The sequence below is a fragment of the Delphinapterus leucas genome, chromosome 18, assembly GCF_059928025.1.
Source record: "Delphinapterus leucas isolate spDelLeu-1000000601 "Yukka" chromosome 18, BTC_Dleu_Yukka2, whole genome shotgun sequence".
Lineage (NCBI taxonomy): Eukaryota > Metazoa > Chordata > Mammalia > Artiodactyla > Monodontidae > Delphinapterus > Delphinapterus leucas.
In genome coordinates this window covers 73365248-73386033 of record NC_143146.1, presented here as the reverse complement: position 1 = coordinate 73386033, position 20786 = coordinate 73365248, and the positions used below count along the sequence as shown (strand labels likewise).

Below are 20786 nucleotides of genomic sequence, written 5' to 3'. Positions count from 1 at the left end.
GAAGACCAGGCTGAGAAAAACTACCCATAAGCACTGTGGTAACCTGGGAAAAGACAAAAGCATCTGCCAAGATTTGCGATAATAAGACGAGGAAGAAGGCAAGTGCATTGAATTTCAAGCCAGCAAGAAGCACAGACAATGTGTCACCAGCGGCAGGATATGACAGCATGATGAGACAGTGGTGCCTCCTTGACAACAGATTACAGGGAAGGATGCTCACCTCCCTGGTTTTTACACCAGGTGACTTTGTTTTGGAAGCAAATGCTTTGTAAAACTTTTATTTATGGTTAAAACCCATCTGTTTAATGCCATTTTTATTGTACTATTTTTCACCAGGTCCCTATTTTCTAAGACCCATGGTTTGGTGAACCGTGGTATTCTTCAAGACCACAACCTCTGTATGCTTTGACTACAGGTCCAAGCTAAGCCTAAGATTTTGTTAAAAAAAAAAAAAGTCTTGAAGCAGGTCACAGGTGTCCCGGCAGAAGACAGGGCACAAGAACAGTGTGGGAGCCGGAAAGAAGCTCCTGGCTGGCCAGGGTCTAGTCCCTTGGTCATACAGGTCAAGGTCATCACTAGGATGCTGGTGAAGACGATTTAGACCCTGACACCAGAGCTAAGAATCCTTCACTACAATCAGCGCGCTTCTCAATTTTCTAAGGTGCAAAAACACATCTGGGGACCTTATTAACATACAGGTTCTGATTGGTTAAGTCGCCAGAGGCTGCTGGGCCATGGACCACACTTTGAGAAGCATGCTGTGGGCATGTGCAAAGTTTGGGGCTGGGGATGGGAGTGGGGGAAGGGAGGCACCAGCTCGAGGCTGGATCGGGGGTTCCGATTTTTCAGAACATGTTTCACACCTAGTAGGCTGGTCCTGCCAGAAGAATCTATTTGCGTGAATAGTTAAGGAGAACCTACTCTAAGGAGGGAGGAAATCAAGCAACTAGCGTGGTCCTGTAACCAGGCTCCTATTAAAGCAGTCTTGACTCTGAGTATCTCCCCATGCCACACAGCCCAGCACCCAATGACTCAGGTTTGAGTCTATGAGAGGATAAGTCAAAGTATAAAATCTAAGAGCACTAAAAATGGTATAAAGCACTGAGGAGTAAAGGTGAAGGCCCCATACTGATAGAGGGTTAGGACAGAACTGCTGCACGGACCCAAGCCCAGCTTTGCTGGCCCAGAAGCCCCAGGGAATCATCATGACCAAACAGGAGGGATCACAAGACATGGGTATCTCAGAGTTGAAAATCATAGCTGATTTCCTATATCTTAGCCACTCGTTGCAGAGGACAAATATTCTCTATTGAGAAACAGCCTCTTTAAGGAATCCACTGTAACTGAGGCCCAATGGACAGGCAAGAGTAACTAATAACCTGGAATAAAGTCATATCTGGCCCGGAAAGATTTCTTCTTTGAAATGACAGTGTGGCTACATCATTCATTCATTCCAACATTTACTGAGAGCTTCCATGCCAGCCATGAGAGTAGGTGCCAGGGATGTAAGAGCAGTTAAGACACGGGCTCTCCTCCCCAAAGAGTGAGGGCAGCCTCATAAACAGAATACTAAGCAAGGTGAGAAGAACGGGAGGACCCATATAGGGGCTATAAGAGGAGGCTACATATAGGATCGGAAGAAACCAGTCATCCTGTCTGGGGCTCTAAGGAGGAGCTCGTGGAGCTGGTGATTTCTACGCTGAATTTTGAAGGCACGGGAAGAAAAGATGCAGAGGGAGAAAAAAGGTCTTGCAGGCAGACAAACAGCATGAAAAGCGCAGGGCCCATCTAAAGAAAGGTGAGCTACTTCTTTGACGGCGGTAGAGTTTGTGTGGCTGGGACACGGGGTACGCGGAGGGAAGTGGTAATAGATGAAGCTACTACCGTAAGCCACAACTATTTAAGCTGCACCCATCCAAAAGGCGGATTCCAACTGTGCACAAGAAAAATTAGTTTTCTCCCCAAATCTCTCAGTATTTTACTGAGCAGCCATCATTTTGATATTCCTAATTAAACCCCTTACGGGCTTTAAAGGTTTCTCATACTAAAAAAAAGATGCCAGTTGGGTTTAACAAGTTATGGCATAGCCATACCATGAAATGCTATGCAGTTATTGGAAATACTGTTGTAAAAACTTAATGATGGTGCATTAAAATATGAACGATGTATTATGTTTAAAAAGGCAGTTTAAATAGATTTTTTCGCAGAAGAGCAAATAAACACATATCTACCACTACAATATGTTCATATGGTCCTAGTTTCATGTGTGTAAGAAAAATTTATTCGTGTGCTGATGGTGGGAAAGAAGACTCTTAAATATATTCAATAAAATGAGAAATAAGATTAAATGCCAGCATTTAAAACGAAATTTTAGCCCTGCAATAATGTTATTCAACAAATATTTTAACATCTCTACTCTGTTTGGGGTAGAGGAAATACAAAAATGAAGAAGAAATGTTATCTGTAGGGTGAACATCAGGTTCTGTTCCTGGGTCTGCCGCCAGCCAGCTGTTGAGCTTGAAAAAAAAAAAATCACTAAACTGCTTGTCTCTGAAAGGAGTAGATTAGATCCCTGAGGTTCCATCTAGCCCTCACAGTGTATGTGTCTGTGCAATGAGATCAATTCTCTCAAGGAGCACAAAATCAAGGAAAGGAGCAATAATCAGACATGGCTCTTAGGCATCCAGCTTTACCAAGACTGATGGGAAATCCCCAGGAATTCTTGACATCCCCCGACATCCGCCCCAGCAGCAATGCAGGAAATCTAGTCCACTATCTCCAGCAGACTCAATGGAACCATTTCCTTAATGAAACCCCCCTGCAGTCCCAGATACTAAACCAGAGGCTCTCCTTTCAAGCCCTCCCTCCATCAGCCCCCATTCCTCCAGTTTCCTTCCCCTTCCTCAATCTGGAATAAAATCCAGTACCGTCATCAGCCACATGCAATTTCCAAGGCACCCAAGTGTGTGAGGAATCAGCAATGCTCCTGGAAAGCATCTGGCAGGAGCTCTTGTCATTCCTTTACAAGCCTCCCCAGTGGACTGAGCCCAATGGAACAGAATGGACTGTTCTCGTAGATCGTTTTCAACCAAATGCAACCAATGCTTCTAATGCTTTTAACCGTTCCTAATGACGTATTTTTACTTAAAAATTAAGCCTGGTGTTCTTTCAAATGTCCTTCCTCCTCTAGCTACAATGACAAATGCTCTGAAAAACTATGATATTCACTTGCTATCCAACAAACTCCTGACCGTGCAGTTGAACCAAGACCCTAACACGAGACAGCTCTGCGTTTAACACCCGGGTGCCAAGAGAACTTCCCTCACTCTCCAGTCTCACACTCACTGCCACGCACGCCTCAATCTAAAGCGCTGCAGAAGCTACACATCTACTCTGTTATTTACTTGTTCTTGCTTTGCAGGATTCTCAAGCCGGAGTAAACATTAATCATAACTTGGTGATCTACTGCGTAACCTTCCTCAAGGATACTACCTTTTTTTTTTTTTGATGGATATAAAACCATTTTGGGAGGCGATATATCACTTTCAACTTCTATACTATATACATTCAAAGGAGATTTAAAATATCTAAATAGTTTTGGTAAAAACAAAGTGATTATTTGGTCTGTTCTAAAAAGCCATATAAAATAAGTTCCAGTTTAAATAAGAGGTTTAGTATTCTTGTTGAAATCGGAGACTCTTTTAGACTTAAGTTACTTGGGGAGCAAATAAGTATTATTTGCAGCTAGTAAGCATTAATTGGAAAAACCAAGAAATACAGACGGGTTTTAAATGACCAGTCTCCTTAGAAGACATCATGGAACTAGAGTTATGAAATAGAGTCTATTTCATTGAGTTACACATTCTGTTTAAAAAAAAAAAAAAAAATCCCAAGATCATGATTCGTCCTGGCTTGGGCATCCTGTAACAGCTTAGTTCTTGCAAGCGAATCGGTTGGAGTTAGGTGTGTTGCACTAGTGAAAAAGAAAATCCACCGTGGTTACTGACAGCAGGGGAAAGCCAGCTCAGCCTTTCAGCCCCGGCTCCGGCATCGCGGGGGTGGTCACCCATTCTATAGGCAAATGCAGTTAAGGGAGGGAGAAAAACAGACACCGTGTTCAGTCTGTTTCTTGGAATCATTCATTGAATTTTAGAGTTGGGAAAGGCCCCTAGAAATAACCATCTATTCTAACGTCTGAATTTTACATGTGAAAACACAAAACCCACTTAGTGCTCCCTAGAAAAGAAACTGGATAGCCTATTATAGAATTTTCAACAGGGAGAGAAAAAACTTAATAAATAAATAAATAAGGTCAAAATATTGAGGAACTAGAGTAGGTGACCACCTACAATTTATCTGCAATGTGATCCATCGTTTGGAAAACTACGTGGACCACCAAACGTGCACGGAATTAACATTTCAAACGTACAATTCCGGAAAAACACAACCCAAAGTGTGGCTCTATAAACCTTGGAGAAAAGACAAACTGTTATGCGAAATTAGCTTGATTCTGAGAGATTTAGTACATTCATTTTGGAAATGGGGATCATTGTCATGTACACTTTTGATTTAACTTTCTATCATTAATTAACACCACTCACAAAATTGGCAAGTGAAGCACTTCCGATTAGCTATAGCAAATTGTACATGTCAGCTGCTCAGAAACTCTAGAAAAGGGGGGGCAGACAAAAAGGGTCTGTGGCTTTCCTCAAGGGTGTGCTGCCTTAAAATAAGAAAATGAGACTTTGAGCTGGAGAAAGGAAGCCTAGTATCCTTTTCAGAGGAAGAGATTGCAATATAGAGGACTTGGAAGCACGTGAATATTGCAGTGTTTTTATTTCCCAGGATATTTAGAAGAAGGTAAATACACTCTTTGCGGGGAAAGGCATTATCTTTTTGTATTACTGAACCTCTGATTATTTTATACCTCAGTGAACGCCCACGTAATATTAATAACTCATAAAATTATATAGCACCCAACAGTGAGCAGAGCTGGCCCGTGATGGGTGCAAGCTGAACTCCTCATAAATCCACAGGGCAGAAACCTGGCCCCTATCTAGACACCACTCCCCAGACATGCAGCCCCTCGTTCAGTCTGAAAGCGCTGACGCAGCTTAGAAAGCAGGTACCTGATTGTTTTACTGTGACGCAGCTGTTAACCCGCGGCAGAAGCCTGTGGTTTAGATTGGCGATTACAGACCCCAACAGCTGATAGAACATTCCCTAAACCGGCAGGTGAAGAGGTTCTCACCTTGCCAATGTTTGTCTTGCTTTCTCCCTATAACACATATGTAAAACATTTTTTTAAAAATCACAAAAGAGTTCCAAGATTTCTGCCTCATTTAAGTAAAATCTAAGAGGAATCGTAAGATCTCACTCGCGTTTCTGAAACGCTTCCACGGATCTAAGTTGCTTTGAACCACGAACAGAACTATTCTTTGCTAGTTTTTGAAACAAAATAAAGATGTCTATGTGTGAAGCAGAAAATCCAATAAAGCATATACTTTCCCCTCCATGTTCTGGATTCACAGTAATTTACCTAGATTTACTTTTACATAATAGACGATGGACTTCAGCAAGTTACTTAAATGCTCCAAGCAATTGTATTTCAAAACACATGACTTTTCAAACCCCCAAATGTAGTTTTGAAACAGAAAAGCAGTACTTCACTTCGTATAGTTATTTTAGCAACATTTCCAACTTAGAGCGAGTTCTCTCCAATTTAGTACGAATTCGCCTTGCCTCTCGGTTTAACAGCTTCATCCAGGTGGAACTATTACTTGTTATTAAGAAACAAGTGGTTTAATTAGTCTTCCCGCTGAGAAGGAATATTTGTTACTGCCTTTTGAGTTTAACAAGCACTTAAAAAAATATATGCTCAACCCTACGGACTTTCCTACCCAGGGATCTTTGCAATAACCTATGTTACTGTATTTTATTTCATATTTTACCTTTCCTCCACGACGCTTAAGAGACAGGCGCTCCAAAACCTGGCTCTCTGCGCCCAGGGGGACTAAACCAGGGGGCTTGGCCACTGAGCCCCGCTGAGCAGAAAAGGCAAGTCCGCGTCCCTAAATGCCCTCGGGTTTTGGCGCCTCGGTGGAGGCCACCGCCACACTAACCAGGTACTACCTACTGGTCCCTGAAGGTTCTGCCGCCAGTGTCCCTAACGCCCAGCAAAGGCGCGGACCTCACCGATTCCTCAAACCGCACCTTTTGGTCCAAATCATTTGCCCTTTCTTCTCTCGGAACTTAAAGGCTAGGCTTGCAATTCTGAAACTTAACGGGACTTGGGTCCTCGACTGCCCTCGTCGGTCAAGGTCACTCAGGTCGGCGACCTGGGCTGGACCCGTGGCAGAGGCTCCACTCGGATGGATGCGCGCCCAGCGCTCAGGCCCAGCGGCCGGCGAGCGGGGGGGCGGGGGAGAGGAAGGAGAGGACGCTGGGGGAACGTTCCCTGGACACGCGAGCTCGGGGGCCCAGAGCGGGTCGAAGGATACCAGCTCTTGCCATCTTCAGGTATCTGTGTGCTCCCGCCAGGCACGCGATCCCCTCCAAAGGGGCTCACCTCCTTCCCTCGGGAGGCGCGACGTCGCGGCCCGTGCCAGACATCGCCAAGGCCGGGCCTCAGCCCAGCCCCCGGGCAGCCACGCGGGCGTCCTAGGAGCCGCTGATCCGGGGGCCTCGCGGACCCGGCCAGGCCACCTGAGAGCAGGCTATGGGGTGCCAGGCAGGTCCGGGTGCGCGGCACTTTCCGAGCCCAGAACCTGGGAGGGGGGCCCCGGCTTGGGGGAGGTGGCCAGGCAGCGAGGATCAGCGACTCCAGCCGCAAGGGGCAGCCCCAGCGCGGACCCGAGCGCGGCGATGCTCGCGGATCCCAGCCAGCTGCTCTCCGAGGCGCCCAGCCCGACCGCCCGGCGGAGGAGAAAGGGCGTCACGGCCCCAGGCGTGTCCGCTGCAACTAGTGTCCCCGGTTCCCTCCGAGCTCGCTCCCCGCGCGCACCCGGCCCCCCGGGCTGCGCCCCTGCCCCCGCCAGCCCCGCGCCGGCCTCCGGCCCCGGCCGCGCCTCACCTGTGAGAAGCAGACCGCCGAGCAGCGCGCAGAGCAGGGCCCCGGTGTCCCAGCAGCTGACCATGGTGAGCGCGACGCGGCCTGCTCGTCCGGTGCCCGCGCTCCTCGCGGGCGCCCGCCGCAGCCGCCCGAGCCTGTCTCCTCTCGCTCCGGCCCTCCGCCCCGAGCGCCCCTCTCCGCGGCTCCAGCCGAGAGACAACCACTTCCCCCGGTAATCCTCGCAGCCCGGCGTCCTCCGGCCGTTGCGTTCCAGCCCCGGAGCCCGCTCCGAGCCGCAGCCGCCGCCGCCGCCGCCGCCGCCGCCGCCGCCGGGGAGGAGCCGCGAGGAGTGCTGATCCCGCGCGCTCCGAGCCTCCAGCGGACCTCGATTAAGAGGAGACGAGGGCGGGGGCGATTTATAACCTTTCCCCAGCCCACTTCCTACCCCGGCACCTCCTTCCAGTGACGTCAAGGGGTCCCCCACCCCTCATCCGCCTCCCCACCTACCCTCTTCCTCCGGGACCTGATTCCCTACGGCTCGGGAGGGGGCGGGGGCCGCCGGGCGCGGGGGCGGGGAGGGAGCGCGCGTGGGGAGGCGCGGGCGGCGCGGCCCCGGAGCGCCGCCGGGCAGGTTCACGGTCCTTGCTCCCGGCTCCTGTCCCGGTCCCCTCCTCCTCCTTTAGCTCTCAGGAAATCCCTGCAGTCTCCCTCCGCCCGGCTTACTCAGCCCTGGGGGCCGCCCGAAGCTGGGAAGGGGACGGGGCTGGACCTCCACCGCCCGGCCCCCGGGGCGGAAAGTCCGACCCTGGGAAGCTGGCCGCGCCTCCGCGACGGTGTCCTTGGCACGGAGGGGCGAGGCGCAGGCCGGCTCCCTCCCCCTTCCTTGCTCTTCCCGCGCTGTCCCGCCGCCCCGCGACTCTCCCAACTGTCCCCAGACGTCTAGGAAGGCGCCGGACACCCTCGGCACAGGGGACTGCGCCAGGAGCGCCCGCGGGGACCGGACGCTTGGCTGGCACCTTCGGGAAGACAGCGAAGCCGCTCGGGTCCCTGGGGAGCGCGTCTGTGTCTTTTTCGACCTCACAGATGCACCCGCCCAAGTCATTTCCTAAACCCTCGGCTTCCTAGAAGCAAAACAAGCAATAACATCATGATACCTTGTAAAAAGCTGGGACATGAAGCTGCTCCTGCAACTTTTAAAGGCCGAGCACTTGAACTTTATTTCCCAAATGCTCGAAAAGAGTCTTTCTGATGGCTGCTTGCTACGCAAGATGAGTGACTCCACTGCCCTCCGAACAAAACCCCGGGGAATTAACATGAGGCACCAAATCATTTGCGATGACACTAATTCCACCTCGTTCCCCAATTATGTTTCCATTACCTCAAAGGCTGATATCGTCCTAGGCTCCACGGAGCAGCCCAGTCTTGTCCCTGTAAATACCGCTGGTTTGAAAAATACTTCTACTGCAAAATGCCAGATGGCCACGATAAAAAGGAACGTGATGGCTCCTAAACACTGGGCCAGCGACTCTTCCTGAAGGACTGGACTGCCTCCCGCCGGGGAAGGTTAGGCAACCCGGAGTTGCCACACCTCTGAGCGGTAGGGCCAGGACAGGTCCCCGCCGCCGGGAGCCCCACGCAGGAACAGCGCGTCCGCCCGCCTGGCGCTGGGGCTCGGGAGTGGCAGCCCCACGCGGCTCCGAGGGGAGTGAGACTACGCGGAGCCTTTGCGCACCTGCTGGCTTCTCCACTTTTTCTAGGGCTCCTACTCCCAAGCTTGACTCCTTCAAAAGCGAAGCATCATTCCGTGAACAGTTAATTACGTATCTCAGGGTTAGAGCCTGACAGCGGATCTTAACTCACAACTGGTCCCCCAGCCTCGGTCACAGTCTGGGACACACCCGCAGAAACGAGGTGTCCCCCTGCCTCACTTCAGAGCTGCTTGTCCCTCCCATGCTCTCTCCCAAGAAGCGGGCTTAGAATCTGGAGAGGAGGTTGACGCGTAAAGAGGCCACGACATTACAGTGTGAGGATCCCAGAGCTGGAGGGAGCCTGCGTTCACGATGGGCACAGAGAAGAGGTGGTCCGTCCGAGAACTCAGGAGCGCTTCTTAGGAGAGACACTTAGCTGACCCTGGGGGAAACGGTCCATAGTACAGTCTACAAAAGTTTACCACGACCCTTCAAATGCTATCTGAGAGACAACACTTCACATACCGGCTGTCAGACATGACTCTGCATCGAGTTTACTTGTGAAGCCACAACGGGTATCTGATGAATAGCTGAAACAATCTTCATGACCTCAGACGTCCATCAACAATACTAGCATAGGGACTTCCGTGCTGGCGCAGTGGCTAAGAATCCGCCTGCCCATGCAGGGGACACGTGTTCGAGCCCTGGTCCAGGAAGATCCCACATGCAGCAGAGCAAGCAAGCCCGAGCGCCACAACTACTGAGCCTGCGCTCTAGAACTGGTGAGCCACAACTACTGAGCCCGTGTGCCACAACTACTGAAGCCCATGCACCTAGAGCCAGTGCTCTGCAGCAAGAGAAGCCACCGCAGTGAGAAGCCCGTGCACCGCAACGAAGAGTAGCCCCTGCTCGCTGCAACCCGCGCACAGCAAGGAAGACCCAACGCAGCCAAAGATAAATAAATAAATAAATTTTAAAAATAAATGAAGAAAATTAAAGAAAAAAAAATACTGGCATATTGCTCAACTATTTAAGGTTAAAAGAGTCCTGGTCGAATCTAACTTAATTTACACCAAAATCATTCTGCATTAAGAGTGGTCTTCCACAAATTCCCAACTATTCTTTCGAAAAGTTGCAGGTTTTAATTATAGTCAGCAATTTCTTCACTTCTTACTTTGTTCGTTGCATTAGCCTCCTAACAAAGAACCCAAGATGCTACAAGTTCTCACAAGGTTTTGTTCTTAATTTCATTTTAGCTCAGATAGATATTAGCATTTAGGTAAATGAATATCTAAGCTAAACTCATGAGGTATGGTTCTCAACCCCCCACTCCCAAAAAAAGAGATAAGACCTTTGAACAAGAATGGGCTACAGCACCCTTCCAACTAAATCACTAACGAAAGGGGTTTTATAGATAACAGTGATGGAAAAGATCAATTTCAACATGCCTGGTGGGTATAAAAAGCTATTGAAATAGGCTATCTGCTTGCTTCCTGCTCACATACAAAAGAACGTTTCATCTCCTGCAAAACCAGACATTCTCTCTTGTTATCAGCTACAAACGTTCTCTTGAGGATTCTTTCCAGCCCCTATTCAGAGGCACACTGTTGGTAAAACCAACAGCTTTAATATTCAAGACTGAACAATAGTGCGGGAGCATCCCTGTGAGAGACAGGAGGGAACCCAGGGCCTCATCTTCCTAGGGTGGAGCAAGGGTAGAGCCGATCAGCTTGCAGTCACCAGGTCTCAATCAGGACTTTGTCCCCACGTGGGTTAGGTGGCTTCAGAGCAAAGGAAAACTATACTCCACGGCTACACACTGCGTAGCATAAATATGTATGGTTGGTTACAAGAACCAAATGACTTTATAAAACCCTTCTGTGTTATATGGCAAAAAAAGCTCCCAGCACATCTCTGCTTGACAGTTCAGGCTCATTTTGATTGATTCGGGCTTTCAGCTTCTTTCTGAGGCAGAGTCTCCTAGCTCTGGTCTCCTGGTTAGCCCTGCACCTCCTCCGTAGGAACTGTGACATGGACACTATACTTCTGTTACTGCAGCCTAAGATCAAAGGAGCCCTTTCTGTGGGCCACTTTGTACCCTGGATGCTTGTGGAACTCACTGTTGGTTAAAAGCCCCGAGGCTTTTTCACAGGAGCTGTGGTCTGGCTGTACTGGACAACCACAGGTTTTGATGACCCAAATTGCAGACCCTTATACCCACTCTTATTAAATTCCTTGTTTGATTTAGTCCATCTTTCTGGCCTGTTGAAATCTTTCTGGCATATAGAAAATTCAGTGCATTTTCTATATGTCCTGCTTCAGATTATCCAAAAATACGATACATATGCCTTCTGTATCATCATCAAAATCACTGACCAGGGCAGCGCTGAATAAATGAATAAAGGAAGGACGGAAGGAAAGAAAGAAGAGAGGGAGGGAGGGAAGGAGGAAGGGAGAGAGGAATCAGCAGACATTAAGTAAACCAAAGCGTTCTTTGTGTCATTATCTCTGATGCATGATGTGTCATGCATCATCACCAAGGGAGGCTGCATATTAGTTTGTCACCATTTACCATGTCATTATTCAGGAATAATTGATGGTCCTAGCAAGAGGTAATAAGACAGGTGAGTTTTATTCAAGGTATTTTAGGAAAGTTTTTTTTAAAAGCCCAGATGGGGATAATTAGAGAAGATTGGGGCAGGAGACAGCAAAACAGAGAAGGGACTAATACCTAAAGGAAAAGTAGCTGGCTAAGGAAGTCTGTACAGTGGTCATCTAATCGATAGAATTAACAACTTTTGCCAAAGGTTAATTTTATCTCAGCCTATAACTGTCAGCTATTGACTTTTCCTCTTTTTAAAAAATATGACATTACTTTTAATATACTCTTTTAGTTATAAAACATTTTAGACAGATGCAAAGATGGGGAGAGGGCTGGAGGATGAACCATAACCCCATCATCTCTATGAACCCACCGAGATCTCTTTGGTATATTTCATGTTAGTCATTTTCTTAGAGAGTGCTTTTAATTTTCTGTGTTTCTATATAGCCTTCATAATTATTATATTGAATAGCTGTAAAATGTTATCCTACTGCCGGACATTTCAATTTCACCATTATATATAATCCCCAAATGCATTTAATTTGACATTGGAATGTTAGTCAGTTAGGCACATCCAGACACTCGGTAGCCATTCAGAAAATGTATTCTCTCATTCAGTAAACATTTTTTTTTTTGTACCCATACGCAATCCTGGGCCAGTCTTGTTGAAGACGGTAGAATACAAGATATAATTATTGCCCTGGAAAGCCTTCCATTTATTTGAGAAGGCCAGACTTCATGAAACATTAGGAAACAATTCTACTGCAATTAAAACAGTTCTAAGGCAAGAACAAGATACAGTTGTGAGTACTAAAAGGAACTGTTCCTCACTGAATTGGGAAACGGTTTTGAAGATAGTAACAGATTTGTGTGGGCAGAGAGGGGAAGGCATTCTGACAAGGAGCGAAGGGAACGAAACCAGCCCGCTATGGGGGTGGGGGGACGTGTGAGGGGCAGGGGCGGCCAGTGGAGGAGGGAGGGCGTCAGGGAACAGCGAGGCAAGTTTCAGCAGGTAAGGCTGAGGGACCTTGACTACTTGGTAGGTAAATTTTTAAATGTGTTTCATTCTGCCAGTCCTAGGAAAGGACAGTTTAGGATGGTTAGACTAGCATATAGGGGATTAAAGGGAAGACAAGTGAAAGGAATAAACTGTTAAATAAATCTAGGAAGAAACAAACTGTTAAGCGGCAATAGGATAGAACTGGAACAATGATGGGAAGGAGAAAGCAAGAGGGTAGGTGGCTCTGGTTAGTAGTTCGGAGAAGGGATGGAGAGAGAAATTAACACCGGGGTCGAGGTGAGGGAGACAGAGGAGTCCAGGAGAGCCCCAAGGTTCCAGGGAGGACTCTAAGATCGCTGAGCATTGCCAGGATGGGGACGCTGGTGGGAGAGGAGGGGAAGGACTTGTTGGTTTCAGCCAGGTTCGGGTGAGCGGGCAACTGGAAGCAGCCTACTTTATTTTCCTCCTTGAGCCAAGACAGGGTTTAAAGTGATCGTCTGGCTCAGGTCCAGACATTTTAAGGAAGTAGAAAGTCATCATCGGATTGCTGTACCCTAAGACTGGACCCAAATTTATATACTCATAACGTCTGAGTTTTATGTAACGGCTGGGCTGTGACTAGGAAGTTTATTAAATGCCATGCGCTGGATTCCCACGTCTGAGCAACAGAGCTCTCCACCTTCAGCCCTTCCTTCTTCCAAAGTTCCGCCATACCCAGACACAGCCTCTGGGCAGGTCTGCTGGCCGCTTCCGTGGAAGACCATCCCTTTCCTTCCTGATCTCTTCCAGACTCCTCCCAGATGTACTTTTCATGCGTATCAGCAGCAGCAGAAGTCAGGGAGGAGCCCAGCCACTCTGCCCTGGACCACAGGCCCACGTGAACCAGCCGTCAGCCAGGATGCAGGAACGGGGCCCTGTAACGTTCAAAGATGCAAACTGGCAAATCTGACATCAGACGCCCAATCTGGCAAATACGTCATTTCGTAAGAAAGTTAGACCCCCAAGCTCACCTAATCCAACTGTGGAGGGAAGCCTTGAGTTCAATAAGTGCCTTTAGGTTGTTTTTCTGTTGAAAAAATAATATTCCATAAAATCAAGTTCTGGCTAAACTGAGAACATGGCTTCTGTGAAAGACATGACATTATAAGCTGCTTTCCACTAACGTTAAACTGCTACATAACTTTGTTTCTATAATTTTATACTAAAAATTTCTTCGGAACACCTATAAAAAATTATCAGAATCATTGTCTCCGTATTTTGGTGTATACCCCCTGTTTGTCTCCGTAAGAGAAAAAAAGTTGACGCCAAGATATGATAAACAAATCTTGGTTTTGGACATAAAACAGATCAATGTCCAAAGCAACAAGTCAAATACTAGGGTGGTTTTTCTTGATGAAATTTAAAACCCAGCCAAATAATAATAATAATTTAATAATAATAGTTTTAATAGGTATTTAATAAAAAACATAGTTTATTATTTAAATAGACTTCCCTTTCTTCACATCCTGAAGTAATCACAGATAAAGTGATAAAATGTCTGAGATGTGCTTCAAAATTATCCAAAAGGAGTAAAGATGAAACGAGATAGGCCCTATGTTGATAATGTTGAAGCTGAATCATGGGTATGTAATTTATATATGTTTCTTTCTTCTTAGGTATATGTTTAAAATGTTTTCTTCATAAAATACATTCTTCTTTCCTAGTCTAAAACTGAAAAATGCAAACTATCGACCCAAAGTAAATTTTAGTCTCTGAGTCTAGAAAAAAGTGAAGCTAGAGAGAAAAGGAGGACAGTGAATGTTACCTGGCGACCAGAGCTTTGGTTTCACTGACAGTCAAGAGGACAAGTTTCCAGCAAATCCAATGTTCGTTGATAAGAGGTATGAATAGGTGCAAAGCAGTCACAAGGGAAACTGATGGTTTAAAAACTACACTTGGTTTGAAAAGTACTGCTGTATTCAGAAGGAACACAGATAAGCAGAAACAAGATCAAGAAGGAAAAATACAGAAAATAGGAATATTTTTTAAAAGGAGAATCGAGGAAAATATTCTGTATGTGATGGAGAGGAGAGAAATGCGCAAGCTTTGAAAATCGCTTTTCTCCTCCATCGTATTTATTTAGAAATTGTCGTGGGTGACCATTAACTAAAGAAAATGAAGCTGAGGGAGGAAGTATAGAAACCCATGCTTAATCATCTCATGATATAAAGACCTTAAAAACTATGTGTTTTTTAAAAAACAAAATGAAACAGGATTTGTTGGCAAGCATCCTAGGCAATTTAGGAACAGAAAGGCAATATTGCAAGACATTTTTTCTAGAACATATGACGAAGTGTCTAAGGTTGGACAAAGAAAGATTCCAGAAGACTGACTGGGGAAGATAACACATAGAATCATAAAATATTAATGTACAAATGAACCTCAGAGACGATCACATCCAACCGCTTGATCTTACTTTAAGAAAACAGGCAGAGAGGTGATGTGCTTTGCCCACAATGAACCTGACTCTGCAGGACCTCCTTGGGCTTATGGTTTAGACTCCACTCCCACCCCCAGAATCCCCTCAGCTCTTCTGGTCTGTTAATGCCAAGCTCATCATAGGGGAGGAGAGAGCTGGTTCCTAAAGACCCATTGCTTCATCCCCTGGATCATCGTGAAATGATCTGATAACTCGGTGGAAGAAGGATCTGTCTGTAGGTCAGCTCAGATCTCAGTTAGGTCAAGATCACCACCTTTGAGCAGAAGGTCACCTGCGCTCAGAAAGCAACGGAAAGCAGAGAGCAAAGCACTTCTGCTAGTCTGGGGGGATGTGTGCAGCTTCTAGGGTCAGCCGGCCAGGGGCTCTCTGTCTCCTGCTGGATATATGACCTTGAGCAAACCCACCTAACCTCCTTGGGCCCCAGTCCCTTATCCTGGGATGTCAGCAGGACTGATGGGTTGTTGTGAGGATTAAAAGAGAAATCCAGAAAAGCGTTTATAATAGTGTATTTATAACACTGAGTAAGTGTTAGCTCTTGTGACGTTAGTAATGTTTCTTTGGCATGCCCGCTGCACTCTCCCTAACTGGTCCTCCCCTACCTACCCCCAGGGGGTGGACCACACTTCTGCCCTCAACTTCCAGGTCTCCCACGGGACTGGGCCTCGAACGGCCCACCACACTGTCTACACCTACGAGCCTTGTCCCTAGAGGACAGAGCCACTTCCCCTTACCCTAGGGCATCGTTTGAGACCCTGCCTCTTGTCTGATTTCAAGGGTCTTCTAATGCTGACAGCCTCCAGTTGCTGGCCCCATCCTCAGATGCCCGTCTGCTGAGTAACTGTTGCATCTCATAGCCATCCCTGCAGGGACCAGCTTATATGTCAGGTTCCACTGCTCCCTTTCCTCTCCACCCTGCCCTGGTCCAGCTGCCCATCCCCTCTCTCCATGGGCCTCTGCTACTGAAGTTCCCAAGCTTTATATAGGAAAACCTGCTCCTTTAACAGGCAAAAACCTTGATCCACAAAGGCTGGCAGTGATGGGAGATGCATCTTGGAGAAGGCCTCCCCAACCTCCTCTTGTCCCAAGATCTCCTTTCCTGAGTTTCCCACTAATCACTGCTACCACCACGGAGCTGGTCTTTGGGGGCCCAGTGTCGCCCTGCAGCATTCCACACGTGTGGATAAAAGCTTCCTTTACCTGCCATCAGCAGAGCTGAAATTGGCTATAACCGCTATCAGGATCACACAAGAGGCTCAGCTAGGGTAACAGCAGATGTGGTCCCCTCCCGAGCCCACCGATGTTCCCCAACCCCTCCCCGTTCCGTCGTTCCACAAGATCTGGCAGAACTCAAGGACCAGGGAGAATCCATAGGTAAAGGACTTAACAATAAGGCTGACTGGCCTGCCTGGCCCTCCTGTGACCATCATTCCTCCTGCTTGGCAGGCAAGCTACAGCTTGCTTTTGCCATTGCTTATTTGTTCTCTGGACTTAAAAATCCCCCACTGTAAAAATGGTGGTGGAGGATGAAGAAGGAATCCTGTGATTTCAGTATCTAGAAAGAACAGCAGCTGTAATTAACAACTCTTATATGAATTCAGTTTAGAAAAGCCCCAGTGATTCACTCCTTATAAATGAAGAAAATGAAACCTCAAAGTACTAAGTGATGCATCCAGCTAAGGCCACGGGACTCAGTTAGTGACACATGCATACAAGAGACCGGGTTTCCCTCTACAGCCATGGTGTCATGCCTCACAGATGAAGATTCACTTGAAAAAAAAACATGGTTTTGTTATTTGTCATCATTGATAGTGTTAGGTGACTTGAGGAGCCTGACCACACCTAGCAATTGGGAAGTTTGCAACAGGACACCAGGAGCGCCATTAGCTTAAGAGAACCCTCTAGGGCAGTGAAGTAAATTTCCTGACCGTTGGCCTGGTCCCCTGATACTAAAATTAAGAATGACCAGGGGGGCTTCCCTGGTGGCGCAGCGGTTGAGAGTCCACCTGCCGATGCAGGGGACACGGGTTTGTGCCCCGGTCCGGGAAGATCCCACATGCCGCGGAGCGGCTGGGCCCGTGAGCCATGGCCGCTGAGCCTGCGCGTCCGGAGCCTGTGCTCCGCAACGGGAGAGGCCACAGCAGTGAGGGGCCCGCGTACCGCAAAAGAAAAAAAAAATCACCAGGGAATTCCCTGGCAGTCCAGTGGTTAGAACTCAGCGCTTCCACTGCACGGGGCACGGGTTTGATCCCTGGTCGGGAACTAAGATTCCTCATGCCCTCGGTGCATGGCCAAAAGTAAGTAAATTTTAAAAAATAAATATATAAACAAAATTAAGAATGACCACAAAAGGAGATAAAGATCTCAGTCTCAGGAGGAAGGTATAGGAGGAAGACACGGACCCCACGCAGTGAAGAGCACAGCCTAGATTTGGGGTGAAAGAAGACTATACAGGTGCTTCTCCACTGCAGAGCTTCCCACCTCCTCACGTGCCCGGCTCCATTAACCACCATCCACAGGGTTTTCTGGAAGACTGAGAGCACAGCTTTCCATGGGATCTGGGAGGCTGGTAACACTCCGGCAGGCATTTAAATGCAGACTGCAATCCTGTCCCCTGAGGCATGTGAAAGACTTGTCATCCTCCGCTCGTGCTAGGACCTGCTACCTCTCCTTGAGGCACCTGACACCCTCTCCTGCCTGTTCAGCTCTCACCTGCTGTGCATGTCCCAGTCTAAGTGCCACATGTACCATGAAGTCTCCCCTCAGCATGACAGTCAACCAGGCCCCTCTCCCCTGCACACCTCTAGAACGCACAGTTCTGCATTTTATCCTGTGCTTTCTTGTTGAGAAACTATTGGGAACTGCAAGGATGTTTTTAGGCGTTTAAGTGCTTGTTTAAAAAGCAAATATAATGAATATACTAGTTAGGCATGCTTTTGGTTGCAAGTAACAGCGTACTTGACTACAAGTGACTTAAGCAATAAAGACTAAAGTTAATTAAAGTAACAATTACTCCTTAGCCTGGAGAAGGCAGTTCCAGTTCAGATGTGGCAATTCCACAATGTTGCAAAGTACCCAGGCAGGCGGTCTCAGTCTGTCTGCCCTGCCATCTCTGATGTTGCTTTATGGTTACAAGGTGACTTATGCAACTACATTCAAGGCAGTGAGTGGGGCAAAGAGGTCTTCTCCTTGCTGGGTTCTATCTATGAGGTGAGAAAAACTCTCCCAGGAGCTCTACCCAGCAAAATCTCCTTTATGTCTCATTGGCCAGACTGGGTCACCTGTCAACTGTTAGACCAGTCATTGGCAAAGGGGAGTGAAGTTAACATGATTGGTTTAGGACCATCATGATTAATTCCCTGCCACCCTATCCCCGTCCCCACCACACACACAGGGCAGGGCACTGTCTCCTAGAGCAAAGAATCTCTTTCCCTCCCACCAACCGGAACAAGTTCAGGGATCTGTTAGCAACCAAGAGGACAGAAATTATCCTTTGTGTGAGCAAAATCAACGTCAACCACAGTGAGTATATGGATAGACGTTGATGAACGACACATTAAGAGCCATAAAAATTGGCCTTCCTAAAGCACAGCATACATCATGTCCTTCCCATGTAAAAAAGAGTACAGAGTATCCATATCCCTCCTATTAACAGAGTACAGAGTATCCATATGCCTCCTATTAACCTTAACTTGGAATCAGAAGAATTGAATTAGAATCCTGGATAGCATGACTTAGCCATGTGGGTAAATGAATTCACTTTCTTGAGCCTCAGTTTCCTCATTTGTATAAAATGAGTGCGTTGAATTTGCTTCATCCCTTTTAATTCCAATACCCTGTGAGTTCCCTTTGGATTTTTTTTTTTAACATCTTTATTGGAGTATCATTTGGCTTTCAAGGCCTCCTCAAATCTGGTCAGAAATATATATTTAATCATGTTTTCTGCTTATTTATTTCTATCAAGATTCTTACTTCCTTTAAGCTAGTCCTTTCCTTGCCCCAGAACACACCATGTCATTCATTCATTCCTTCTTTCATTCCAGAAGTGCTCATTGAATGCCGACCAAGTTCTAGACATGAAGAGGATGGGGCAACAGCCAGGAGGGACTTGGGTCTCTGGATGACAATGAAGAAGCCCTGTACCACCTGATTCTTCTAGATTGTTTCAGGAGAAAAAATAACATTTTTTTTGCCAATATATTTTTGAATCTCTTAGCCTATATCCTAACTACTACAAAAGTCTCTCCTGATTTATTTGTTATGGGCTTAATTGTGTCCCTCCAAAATTCATATGTTGAAGTCCTAACTTCCAGTGTGTCAGCATGGAACTGTAGCTGGAGATAGGGTTATTTAATTAAAGTTAAATGAGGTCATTAGAGGGGGCCCTAATCCACTATAAGTGGTGTCCTTATAAGAAGAGAAAACTTGAACACAGACAGGTACAGAGAAGAAGACTGTGTAAAGGCACAGGGAGAGAAGATAGCCATCTACAAGCCAAGGAGAGAGGAAGAAACCTTGGTCTTGGACTTCCAGCCTCCAGAACTGAGAGAAAAGAAATTTATGTTGTTTAAGCCACCCAGTCTGTGGTGCTTTGTTAGGGCAGCCCGCCCAAGCAGGTTAATAAGCTACTCCTACCTGATTGCTTTCTTAGTTTTTTTTTTCTTTTTTTTTTTTTGGCTGCACCGCACAGCTTGCGGGATCTCACTTCCCCAACCAGGGATTGAACCTGGGCCACGGCAGTGAAAGAACCGAATGCTAACCTCTAGACCACCAGGGAACTCCCTACCTTTCTTAATTCTTAAAACTACAATTTTACCTTCTAGTCAATAATATTAAATTTAAATCTTAATTTCCTAATGTTCATACCTTTGTTAAAAGTTCACTAAGAATAGAGAACATGTCTTAAACGTTTGTAGAATTTCTATTGTTATTATTATTTTGAAGTCAAAAGCTAGATAACTCTTTAGCAGGAGTGATAAGGAAAAAAGGAGAGAGAGAAGAAACAAAAATAAACAATATTAGTAGTGACAAAGGGGCCACACAGCAGAGCTAACTCGACAGATACAGTCCAGAACTTTAAAAAAATCATAACAAAACTCTGAACTAAAGTATGCACATCACTTTGAAAACTTAGATGAGTTTGACAGTTACCTATAGAAAAAAATCACAAAATTGGACTAAAGGTTCAAAATGACAGATGAGATTCGTATCTAAGAATTTCCCTTGCTTAATATCTAAAGAAAAGAAATCATGAAAACCATCCCCCAGATCTGCATTAATGGCAAAGAGGCAAGGATGGAACCACAGCTTAATGAAATACGCTTCAAATATTAGTAGCCAAGGAGACAGGAAGCTCTGGAGCAGGGCTGAGCAGCACAGCAAGGCTAGACTTCTCATCCCACCCTCTACCCAAACCCTGTCGGTGAGCGGAGAGACCCTAGGAATGCTTACTCTACCCCCCACGAATACCCACTCTGAGAGGACCAAGCTACGTGGGTGTCTTCATCTTTCAGCTCTTCTGTCTGACAAAGAGCTGCAATAGACAAACAAATGAGCACATCACTAGGAGTCCCAGACCTGAGAACATCCTCCTGGGGTCTTTGGAATCCTGCATGAGCATTTTAACAAAATCTCACAAGACAGCAAAGGACCACATGGCCCAGCAAATCCTACTTAGCACCACAGATAAACTTTTCCCTTCCCACCATCCCCTCATTCCTATTTTAAAAATATAACATGAGATGCTCAACCACAAACTATTATTTGGAGAAGAAACACTGTTTTTAGACACAGTGTTAAAGAAGTAAAAAAAAAAAAAAGTCCCCCATATTGTATCAGAGAAAATAGAAGGTCTGGACAGAATTGCTTAAGATGAAAAAAAAAGCAAAAAACCCCAGCAAGACAACTATGCAAATATACAAAAAGGGAGGGAATAAAAGAAGTAAAGAAAGAGGAAGAGAGGGAAGAAG

General features: G+C 46.6%; 1 protein-coding gene across 1 annotated transcript in view; it reads right to left on the bottom strand.

Moving 5' to 3' along the window:
• Positions 1–7373, bottom strand: part of FLT1 (fms related receptor tyrosine kinase 1) — a 171296-nt gene extending 163923 nt beyond the window's left edge. Inside the window, exon 1 of the mRNA XM_022574557.3 lies at positions 7073–7373. Coding sequence (XP_022430265.1) covers positions 7073–7136 — 64 coding nt within the window. The 5' untranslated portion in view covers positions 7137–7373. The remainder of the gene's footprint in view (positions 1–7072) is intronic.
• Between the last annotated feature and the right edge of the window lie 13413 nt (positions 7374–20786).